The 12,231-nt window shown below is 43.6% G+C and overlaps 1 protein-coding gene across 2 annotated transcripts in view; it reads left to right on the plus strand.

The window, feature by feature from the left end:
- Positions 1–2,372: 2,372 nt before the first annotated feature.
- The window catches only part of MAD2L1BP (MAD2L1 binding protein), a 46,949-nt gene continuing 37,090 nt past the window's right edge, over positions 2,373–12,231 (plus strand). The window contains exon 1 of one of the 2 annotated variants that reach the window (XM_085610343.1): positions 2,373–2,649. In XM_085610343.1, coding sequence (XP_085466469.1) covers positions 2,535–2,649 — 115 coding nt within the window. In that variant the 5' untranslated portion in view covers positions 2,373–2,534. The remainder of the gene's footprint in view (positions 2,650–12,231) is intronic. The other variant, XM_085610342.1, reaches the window with a different exon arrangement.

Here is a 12,231-nt window from a genome sequence, read left to right on the forward strand (position 1 = left end):
AAAAATGTGTTGTGAAACAACTTTCCCTACATATTATGGACAATAATCTCCTCGATGTTTTCCAATCGGGCTTCATTCAAAATTGCAGCACTGAAACAGCCCTGCTGCAAGTGATTGATGATGCGTTGCATATACTCGACTCCGGGGAATCGTGTCTTCTGATTCTTCTAGACCTCTCTGCAGCCTTTGACACTGTTAATCATAGCACCCTCCTCAACACTCTTCAACAGAGAATGGGATTGGATGGCACAGTGCTTAAATGGTTTGCCTCTTTCCTCTCAGACAGATCCCAAATGATTAAGATAGCGAACAGTCTTTCATCTCCATTGGCTGTAGGTCAAGGTGTCCCTCAAAGATCTATCCTGGCACCCACTCTGTTTAATCTCTACCTGGAACCATTAGGGAACCGCCTAAGCAAATCTGGGATCCATTACCATCTTTATGCGGATGACACTCAAATCTACCTCAAGGTGTCTTCCGCACACGATCTCTCTTTACTCGACTCTACTCTCAACTCCATCCACAACTGGATGTTAGCTCACCAACTCATTCTAAATCCCGCCAAAACTGAATTCCTCCTCCTTTCGACCTCTCTCTCACCTCCTCCTGTTCAATCGAGGATGGATCAGCTGAACTTGCTCAACAATAAACCCATCATTGTCGACAGCGCTAAATGCCTAGGTGTCATTCTTGACATAAGACTCAACTTAATCTCCCACATCAACTCTATTGCCAAGAACGCATGGTACCAGTTGCGCCTTCTATGGAGGATCCATCGGTTCTTCCCAGAGAATGACTTAAAAACCTTGGTACAATCGCTGGTTCTCTCAAGTCTGGATTATTGCAATTCTCTTCTGACGGGCCTACCCAAATCCCACCTCTCCCCTCTCAAATCCATTCTCCATTCAGCGGCTCGCTTCATCTCAGGGTCTAAACGAAGCGACCACATCACTCCTATCCTGTCCTCTCTTCGATGGCTTCAGATCGAGGCAAGATCTATTTACAAAACTGCCTGCATCACACACAAAGCCTTGCACACGTCCTCCCCTCATTACCTGGCAAATAAATTGAAATTGTCCGTAGGCTCGCGACCCTCTCGCAATGCGGAAAAGCTTCTGCTTGAGCCCCCCGTCTTCAAAAGGGAAAAATCGATGGCGCAATCCTTCTAAGGCAATGCGGTGAGAATATGGAACTCACTTCCCCCATGGCTCCGTGCCACCTCCTCTATACGGATCTTCAAAGCTGAACTCAAATCTCTTCTCTTCCAAAGACACTTTCAGAACTAATACTTTCATACTCAGGCTCCTCTTGGAAGTTCACTCTTCATTGTAAATTTGTATTTTTTCCTGTGCATTCCTCACCCCTGCGTGCTGTGTTGGATTTTGTGTTTGTGTACCCTTCATTCTCCGGCCCCTCTTGGAAGTTCGCTGTTCGTTGTAAATTTATATTTTTTCCTGTACATTACTCACCCCTGTGTGCTGTGTTGGATTTTGTATTTGTGTACCCTTAATTTTTTGTCTGTGTAACGTTCTATTTTGTACCACTTTTCTCTTGTAATGTAACTAGCTCTATTATACAGCGCTCTGACACCTTTGGGTAATGTCCGCGCTTTATAAAAATGCACTAAATAAATAAAATAGCTAGCATATTATTGGAGCATTTGATATGGAAGGTACATGAAAACATTGGGTAATGTCGTTTTGTTGATTTTATTGTGATCGGGTGCTGAAATTTGGAAGTGAAGAAATGACATATTCCTTGCCCTTCATAGACGCCTAAACTAGGACATTTTTCATTCAATACTCACTTCTTTCGGCACTGCTCAACACCCGGCCCAACCCTTGCAGTTGCTAGTGCGTCAGAAATACTCTTTTAAGTGTGGGTGGGACCTGAGGCTATAGGTGAAGGGCATGCAACGAAGCAGCCATCTTAGAATATGAGGCCGTACCGCGGCGGTAGGTCGGAAAATATAACAACGAGGGCTGCGTTTCCGAAGACATTAAAATGATACGAGAAGGGATTCTTGTCAAGAAAAGAACGTTGCCTGGACCTTAAAACAAAAGTCAGTGCGTTGTTTTTAATTATTAACGTGCGCCGACATGCATCATTCCGTAATAAGAATTAATTCTAAATACACGTAAAGATCACATTGCACGTGGTATTTTTCATAAATAGGTAAACTTCCGCTGTACATTTTAAGATGATTACGTCTTGTTGTCTGAGCCAGTCAAGATGGCCGCCGCATTCCCCAGAAGAATTGCCACCACCGTCTCTTGTCCTTTTACAATGTCTACATCTGTTTTCTCTAGTGGCCCTACTAGTTCTGTGACGCCATAACTAATATAGTTTGTTTTATCCACATATTATATTTTGGACACAAGTGTGAGTTAAACTGGTGTGTACCGGGGCCTGCAGCCGGTAGCTCGTGTTGGTTGTCACGCAAGCCATCGTTCTGTCACCCGAGGGGCGTGCCCCTGGCTCCCATGATGCACCGCGCCAGAGGCACCTCCGGTGTTTGAAAGCGGAGGGGGGAAATGGCGGCGCGATTTGCGGGCGGTGAGCCAGTGGAGGCGGAGACGAGAGCGGGCGAGGAGACTCAGCAGCACCAGGACCGTACTCAACAGCAGCCCGTCATTCCCCATCCGTTGGGTGAGTGCAAGCGCCAGCCGGGGAGACCACGTTGGACGTTCCTATGTAGGGGCAGTGGAGCAGTGAGGGCAACTAGTCTAGCTATCCTAAAAGCCCGGGGGTGGAGACCTGGTTTTAATGTGGTGCAGGTGGTTTAAAGTCAATGGCGGCTAACAAGGAGTAGAGTGGGAGAATGTAGCACAGCCAGCCTGGGTAAGATAAGGAAGTGGGCGTCAGTGGTTGATGGGTTCAGGGTAGAAGAGATTGGGAACATGCTAGTCGTGAAAGGGTGCAGGGTTGTCGGGAACGTACTCGGTATAAAGGGTGGGGTAGTACTGAAGCAGTATGATAGACCAACACAAGCGATGAATTTTGAGCTAAGTATACTGTTGGGATGAAGTGTGTATAGTGTGGGTGTAAATTAAGTTTATACCTATGAAAGCATTATTTACTTACCTCTTTATCTGTTGTATTTCTATGTTTGCTTACGTTATATTACGTCATTGCCCACCCCCTGATATGCAATACATGTATTCTAGAATGTGTGAGTGGGATTCGTGAGAAGAAGCAGATGGGGCTGTTTAGGCGATGAAACCCTATTGTACCTTCTTTACTGCCTGCTGAGAAATTACATTTGTGCAAGAGTTGTCATTCAGACCCCCCGGATATTCCGGTATGGAATAGCAAATTTAGCGTCACAAATATGGGAATTTTGCGACACTTTATTTTGCAAATTTTTCCACCACAAAAACTCCGAGATCTTATTTTTACGAGGTATTTTACAACTTGAAGTTTACACCAAAGCACTGTGTACAGTATTTAGGCTGCCAGGTTTATCTACTGTGTGTATGTATCATGCAGTATTTATGCACACATTACTTTCAGCTTGAGTACTGTGCCATCGTTGCATAAATTGATTTGTTTCTCCTGAGTACGCAATGTTTAATTTGTAAAAAAAAAAAGTTCCAGGGCTCTCATCAGACCACTGCAGTTTGCACCACACATTGCCCCTGCCATGCTGCCAGGGACACTAGCAACACAACTGCTAACCACCACAGTCCTAAAAGTGTGGCAATTCCCATTATTTCAGGCCCCCGGAGCATTAAAGGCTTGGGTGGCAGGTAATAGTCATTTTTAATGTATATTGAATTAATAATCCACTGCTGTTCTGGTCATCTGTACGTTAGCCAGACAGCACTGCCTTGCGGCAGCCTGTCACACTCACCGGTGCTGACATTTAAGTGTGGGTGCCGAGCACCGGAAACCACCGGCTCAAATGAAGCACTGTTAGTACGTCCGATTATATCAGTGCGTTGACATTCAGTCTCTCCACCCTGACAACAATGCGAATATTGAACTAAGAGTTCATCAGTTATGTGCATTCTCTAGGTGGCCTGGGTTTGTATTCTACATGAATAACATTATCATTTTTCAAATCCAACATAGCAGAGGAGTTTGTAAAGCGCACATCCTGAAATCATATATTTTGAGGTCCTCTTATGTGATCATGAAGAAAAAGGATGGAAAGTGAAAACCATTGCCGAGGATCTCACAATTTTGTTATAGGGGAACCCAGGATTAATACCAAGTTTTCTGGTTTCACACCGTTCAGTCACTAGATATATATGCTTCGCTTGCACTAAACCTGTGTACCTCAAACACTGATCTTCCAACCCTCCTACCCTGACTGCCACCCTGCTGGCATCAATGTGTCCCTCTGTCACATCACAGACCAAACATTTTGGCCTTTGGGAAGATGTTTGTGAGTACCCATGGTCTGTATAAAGGCTGGCCAGTCACTGTTCTATTTCAGCAATGTAACAGGCAAGTCTTCCAATAAATCAGGATATGTTTGTGAGTTAGGCACATTCTGATTGGCTGCTGTCAGAACAGACCTGGAACACCCTCAAACCACCCTGATGCAAGCTGAATTTTGCAGCAGTCTGTGTACTTGTGAGGGATTCCACATGCTTTTTGTGTGTTTTTTGCTGGTCTGTGGAAGGGTTTTCTCCACGAGCAAAAATGTTTTACCCGGGAAGAAAAAACACCAATTGGCATAGCCAATAGGTCTCGCCTTTGGGACCTTATAAGTGTTTAGTCATACAGCACATAATCCCGGCTGCTGTGCCCTCTAAGCTATCTCAGGAGGAGTGAAGCCAGGGAGTGAGGGACAGGGCAGTAACAGGCAAGCAGCAAGGAGGGGCAGGACAAGCAACTTCAATTGAAAAGCAATACTGCAAGGGGGAGGACAAGCAGTGACAACGGGGAATCAACAAGTGAGGAGAGAAAATGAGGATCGGGGGGAGCACTGAGGTGTCTTGAAAAAAGAAGGGCTGTGAACCCAGGCAACACGCAACATGTAGACACCTAAATGACTAGGCTTGAATATTGAAATGCTGATTTTGAAATGTACCCTAGTGAGGACTTTTTTCATCCTATGCGTTTATTTAAAATCGCATCATCTCCCTGTGAGCTATCTAATTCGGTTGTCGGTGCTTTACCTGATACGTTAATTCATGTAGTATATGTCCATGGTCCATTTTTGTTACCACTTTAAACTTTTGTGGTCACATTTTACACTATCACATGTACTGGGGAAATAGTTGTAAGCTTTGAGAAAGGCTTGGGAAGAGAAGGCGAGGACTGGGGTAAGTGTACAAGGTTCATAGCAGTGAGGTAAGAAGTGATACACACCAGCAAGATAAAGAAAAAAATGCACGATTATGCATGTAAAAATTGTTCACGGTCTGGGTATGCATGTAAAAATTGTTCACTGTCTGGGTGAACAGTAAACCCCCTTCTGTCCTCTATAGATTTCTTGAGCCCTTATAGAGCTCGTTGTGGTGCTGTATCCAGCAGTAGACAGTACTGCCTGTCATTAATGAATCAACTGCATTAACACCAACAATCGGTAAAAAGAAAACAGGAAGGCACTCATGCCAGCACACACCTATTTGTATAGAAAAATGCAGACACACACAACACGCCCACAGAAAAACCTACACAAATCGAAATATCTAGAAATATTTGCATAGGTACGCACACACAAACAAGACACACAAACAGAGGCATGAGCTTATCCACCCAAATACAGACACATGGAAGTGTGTGTGTGTGTGTGTGTGTCAAATTTATGGCGGAAAGTAAGGAACCCCTGACCAAGTTGGAAAGCACAATTAAGGAGAGGAAGGCGCAAAAATTCCGGCGCGACAAAATCGATTATGACCGGAGTCAGATCTATACCTTTGCAAAAAAGTTTGAAACATGCGGAAACAAAGGCTCAATGTTGCCAGTGGAAGAACACAAGATCAGAACTCTGCAGACTACTGAACTTGATACGGACTTGGAGGAAGGGCCGAGTACTGGAGTATCAATCCCATCAGTCATTGATGAATTTGATTTTTTAAGGGAGGAAAGACGATTCAACCTACGTCCATGCCCCCGGTAAATGCAAGGCCTCCAAGAGGAAGAGGCAGAGGAAGCGGCAGCGCAAAGGGGCAAAGCAATTCAAGCAGCAGCAACAAGACAATGAAAACCAACAAGTAGAACTGAGCAAGGCTGCCACAGTCATTAATCTAACGGACATTGTGCTATCTGATAAGGAACAAAACATTCTTAAATTGGGCTTATCCTACTGTCCCAAAGCAGACCGACTATGTACAAACTAGAGTGGACATTTTTAAGTTCACTAGAACGCTGAAATTGAAGAAATTCTGTGCAGTTGCTCCCAAACGTCCGGCTGGACCAAGGAGAGAATCAGTAGTTGATGAACCTGCTGAATTAGCATTTGATGATATGAATCTAATGATGGTAATGGCTGACTTGGACAATGGTATCAGTCAAGGTGCACATGCATCCCAGGAAGTGCCTAATACTCTGCAGCAGGCACTTAGTTTAGCCCATAATGAGAACTTGAATATAGAACAAAATGCACCCACCAGTTTCAAGCTAAAATCCAAATTTACGCCACTGACTAGCAGGGATTCCGTAGATGTGTACAACGATTTTAGTGGTTAATGATGTAAAAAATCTATGCCTTACATTAAAGATGAAGAAGCAATCATATACCCAACGTGATAAAGAGTACCATGCTTTAGTCAATAAACTGACAAATAATGATACATGTATTGTACGCGATGCTGACAAAGGGGGGAATGTGGTGCTATGGGGTAAAGATCAATACCTCAAAGAAGCATACAAACAGCTCAATAACAAATTAAACTATGAGAGTGAGCAAGGAAACAATGATTGCAAGTCATAAGTATAATGATTCACTGTTGGACTGGTATAGGCATGGACTAATCAGTAATGATGAAATGTTATTCTTGAAAATCAATAATCCAACAATACCTGTTTTATATCTAATACCAAAACAGCATTGAGAACACCCCGGGTCGGCCGATTATATCGGCCATTGCTAGTGCCCTTGAAAACACCTCGAAATATGTTGATTATTTTTTGGCACCCTTGGTACAAAAGCTCCCGTCCTTTATTCAAGATACTGGTGACTTTTTACGTAAAATCTATTATATACCGTGGGAATCAGATATTCTATTGATGACAATTGATGTCACAACCTTATACACAAGCATTAGGCATGAAGATGGTCTTAATGCTATTAAGTACTATCTAGGAGAGAGGCCTTTGAAGTTATGGCATCATACTCAGATGCTACTAACGATGATTTCTACCTGCCTTAGTAACAACTATTTTTTATTCAATGGAGAATTGCTTCACCATGTATGTGGGACTGCGATGGGCACCTGCTTCGCCCCCAGCTATGCGAATCTGCATATGGGCTGGTGGGAGGAGCAGGTGGTCCAATCGCAGTTTCCCAAAGAATAGCAAGATAATGTGATGTTTTGGTGTCACTATATTGACGATCTCTGTCGTATGGATGGGCTCTCAGGAGAGTGCAAGAGATTTTGTCAATATTGCAGGTCAATGACCTTAATTTAAAGCTGACGCATGACATCAGCAAGACCAATGTCAATTTCCTGGATGTGACTGTATATATCGGAAATGATAAATTGGAAACCAAACTCTACCCTAAGGCTACAGATGGTAATACCCTGCTGCATGCCACTAGCTTCCACCCTAAGAATCTAGCAAGAAGTATCCCCTATGGCGAATGCCTTAGGGCTATGAGGAACTGTAGCAATGCTGAAGACCTAAATGCAGAACTAAGGTGTCTGAAGGGCCGCTTTGCAGATAGAGGCTATCCCCAGGCTTGGGTAAATACAGCTATTTGGAAAGCTCAAAAAAATCGAGGGAGGAAATACTCTTTAGCCGTGAAAAGCAATCAGACATACAAGCCAATAACAGTGAGGACCAGTTTAGATTAATTACCAGCTATAACACTCAAGAAGGTAGTCTGCGAAAGATTTTGCAAAAGCACTGGCATATTATTGCCAATGACCCTATACTTAGGAAATTTGTGGGGCGCAAACCACAAATAACCTTCAGGAAAGCTAAGTCGCTCAAGCAATCAATGGTCAGCAATATGCTGCCAGCAACGCAGGGTCAAATGTCCAAAAATTGTCTTAAAAGAAAAGAAGGGTTCTTCAAATGTGCAAAATGTAAAGCTTGTATTCATGGTAAAAATACCTCCACCTTTTGTGGGAGGCCTATCGCCATATGCGAACAGGATTAAGGGACAATTCTCCTGCAGGACCGTGTTTTTTTTTTTTTTATTATTATTATTTATTTATTTATTTTTTTGCTGTGTACGTGCTGCAGTGCCCGTGCGGTTTGCGATACGTGGGCAGCACGATCCTTCCTGTACATAAGCGAATCTTACAGCACCTAAGGGCCATTAAAGATGGGGATAAAACCTACCCCATGGCAAGACACTTTGATCAGTACCATGACAGAAACATCAAGGGACTTGAGTATTACGTAATCGATGCAGTCCCAATGAGCGTAAGGGGAGGTGATCGAGTCAAAAAATTGAGAAAATTGGAATCGAATTATATCATCCGACTCAATACCAAGATCCCTGAAGGTATTAACATTGAGGAAGACTTTCATACACATTTATGAAGTAATTACCGCTCTACTCCCTACTCTGATTTTAACATGTAATCTGTGTAAAGTTTTTAGAACTTATTTTAATTTTAGCACAAGCACTTTAAAGACTAATGTAATGCAGTTGAAGGCATGGCGAGTTTGCTCAAGGGCTTAGAATAGTGACAATTTTGCCCACTTGGGCTGGATTATTTGAAACTTGGTTCTGCAGTACAGCTTTTGCTATCAGTCAGGTTTAATGTGACCGTTGATTAGCCCACTGGGGCGGTGTTTGTACTTGCAATCGATGTTCTTCATTGACCAGGGTTCGAACCCTTTAAATTCATTTTTTACTAAAATGTGGATTAAGTTTAATGTTTATAAATTTTAGAACAGCCATTATGTGAAGCATTAAAAGTGATTTTAATGCGTAGGACTGTTTTAAAACTTTAGCTCCGAGCAGCGCATATTGTTTAGACTGAACTACTAGTCTGTTTTCACTTTTTATGGTTGAGTAGTTGTACACGTATAACGTAGTCACTGATTGTTTAAAATGGTTGAAAAACTTTATGCTAATGGTTAGTGAACAAGCCTGCAGGGCAGGCGAAACGCGTCTAACGCTTTAGCTGACGAAATAAACTAATTTTGCGCAACAGACACGGCGTCGACTTTCCTGTTTGAAAGGAAGTATTCGTTACTATTTTCGGACCGTGCTTTGGAGGTCTGTTCGTCAACGCGTCTGGTTTGGAGGCGGTGGGCATACCGAAGCAATTGGAGGAGATATATATATATATATTATCCCCCTCACCTAAGTGTAAATGTTCAATGCAATCATTGAATACACATTAAATCTATTCATTTGGTTTATATTTTATGGGTACTGTTCCTCTAGCAAGTGGAATATGTGAAGGGCGCCTTTACCCTTTGGGGTGGAGAACGCTTTATAAAACTACTAATAAATGAGGTAATGGCCAGGGCTTTAAGTGGGATGAAAAAACTTCGGCGGGCCTCTCAAGGGTGCATGGCAAATGTAATTTAAGGTGTGGCTTAAAACACATAAGCTAAAAATCAGTGCTTTAGCATTGTGTGCTGCCCGACTTGTGTTTTGCTGTTTCTGTCATTGCATCCAGATATGATACAAGCAACATCATACCTACAAGAAGTCAGGCCTATTGGCTTTGTCAATGGTTGTTAGTTGCATAAGATAAATAAGCAGCAACTTGTATATAATATTGAAAAAGCTTCCACTTAAAGCCCTGGTGACACCACGACAACGTTGCTGCTCCTGAGTTTCAAAAAGAGGAGGGAATCCAGAGAAAATGACTCCCATGTCAATCTCAAGTGTCATCAAACAGCTAATGACTACTGTCTCAGCAGTCTGCAATATAGCGGGTCCTGGCTGCTGCTTCTGTGCGCTGAACAGATCCCTTTAATGGCAATTATGTATGTAAAAGACAAACATGGTGGCACGGGTGTCTCTTGTAGGTTTGGTAGGGAATGGTAAGACACACACCATGAAGCTGACATTTTTTGTGCAATGTGATATGCGGCGTCCAGTGAGGGACAGTGCCAGAGAAGCTGTGTGACTCTTTCCTTTCAGAAATGCATTCAGTCACTGCATGGAATGCCTCTCGTGGGGTGATGGGGGGGGGGGGCGGGGGCGGCCGGCAGTTATGTTCATGTTATACGATGAGCTCCTCAGTAAACATGCAATGAGGACGAGTGGGCGGTCAGTCAGCATGCATGCTCAGTCCTCTTTGAGGTCCAGTGCGTGAGTGCTGCTGTTTCTAACACCTGTTGTTGATGTCGACGTACTGAGGTAAAGGACAAACACGCATGCTTTACCTATACCGTTGTTTTATCCCACCACATTGTCTCTTAGGCTATGTATTAAACCAGCAAATGTGCAGATTAGCGCAAGACTGACAGCCCAGAAGAAGGGGAAGGCCGGTGCGCCACGGCATTTGTGAGCGCGCACATAGTGCCTGCAGTTTTGCAGCGCTCAGAGCCTCTTGTATTCAGGGAGCTGCGCTGTAATCGGAGACTTGCAGTCTGCTGAAAGGGCGAGTCACTTCTGTGACAAGCACCCCACGGAGGAGACATGAAAAGTTACGCTGCTGTTAAGAGCTCCATTGGGTGGGGGATAATTCAGACAAGGAGGGAGACCTCGGGAGCGAGAGGAAAGTGGGAAGAGAAGTGAGGGGAATGAATGGAGAGACCGTGCGAGAGCTCAGCAACATGAGACAGCGCAGTAGAAAAGGTGTCTTCGGTGAATGCAAGAATTCGTAGGCAAGAGATATGTAGGAAGAGGAAAGTAGTAGCAGAAGGCGAACAGTCGGGCGACGGAGGGATGCAGGGAAAAAGTAGTAGTGGATTTAAGGTGTGGACAGGGTGGTAGAGAGCAAGAAACGGGAATGAAGCACAGATGAGCACACAGGAGAGGGTGGGGGAGGAGTGTTGAAGCGCGAGTGGTGCGTGACGGGAAAAGTGAAAGCGGGCTGGCGAGTGGTGTGCGAGGTTCACGCACCTTGACGAGAGGAAAGCCAAATGGCGCCTCTGCTAGTCATTGTGTGCGTAACCGCATGCTCTATGCCACCCGATGGGACGTTTGAAAGCCCACTCACTAAATGTCTTGCCAGAGCAGTGCATGCGCTGGCTCAGATGAGACCTAAAAACACTGCCAAATTGTATAATTCAGCACAGGGAAAAATAGGCATCCAAAAAGACATGCGAGATGCAATACTACACATGGAATCATGCAGGTGGCATGGCTTTTCAGATGTCACGTATTTTGTGAACTGGGAAAAAGTGTCAAAAATGCTTTCGGACGGAGTCATAGAACTCTGCTTGTACTTTTCTTTGTGAGTCTGGGCTATTTGGCTGCTGCAAAACAGAACTTATCGGCGCATTTAGAAATGGTGCAAATCGCACACCCTACAGTATGAAATACGGTCCCAAATGAATCTTATGCGCTGGTGACATTTCCGTTATGCAGGCATAATCTTGCATAATGTCAGCTATTTTGCATGACAATTCCTACGTGAAATTCCTAAATTATACCGTTACAGCAGATGACATATTTACGCCACTGCAAAATTTTAGCACAGGAACCTTTGTGAATTGGCCCCTTTGTTTTTAGGATCTATTGCAAAAGGAACGCAATCTCAAAATGGTTAGCAATGTCTAGTTTCTAAATAATCAATATAAATTGCAATACCAAGTTTCTACACCTTCTTTATTTGAAATCTGCTGTCCAGTAGAAGGATAACCAAAGAATGGGTGGTGAAAAATATTCAACTGTTTTGAATTTGTGTAGCTCACGAACGTAATTCAGTTACTAAACGTAATTGTTATTTCAGGGGTTAGTGGTCTGTTGAGTGGGTCTGGCCCAAAATTAAAAGCTGTGGTGAAAACCGTATTGCCAGTAGCGATGGCCCATTCTGCATAACACTGACTCTTTAAAAAAAAAAAAAAAAAAAAAATGAAGTAATGACACTGGAATGATAACTTTATCCAAGACTCCCCGGAATATCTGGGGTTGATATAAGTGACCTCCCCCTGGCAACCAGTGAACTCTAATACGCAAAAATGCATATA

The sequence above is a fragment of the Triturus cristatus genome, chromosome 6 (assembly GCF_964204655.1).
Source record: "Triturus cristatus chromosome 6, aTriCri1.1, whole genome shotgun sequence".
Lineage (NCBI taxonomy): Eukaryota > Metazoa > Chordata > Amphibia > Caudata > Salamandridae > Triturus > Triturus cristatus.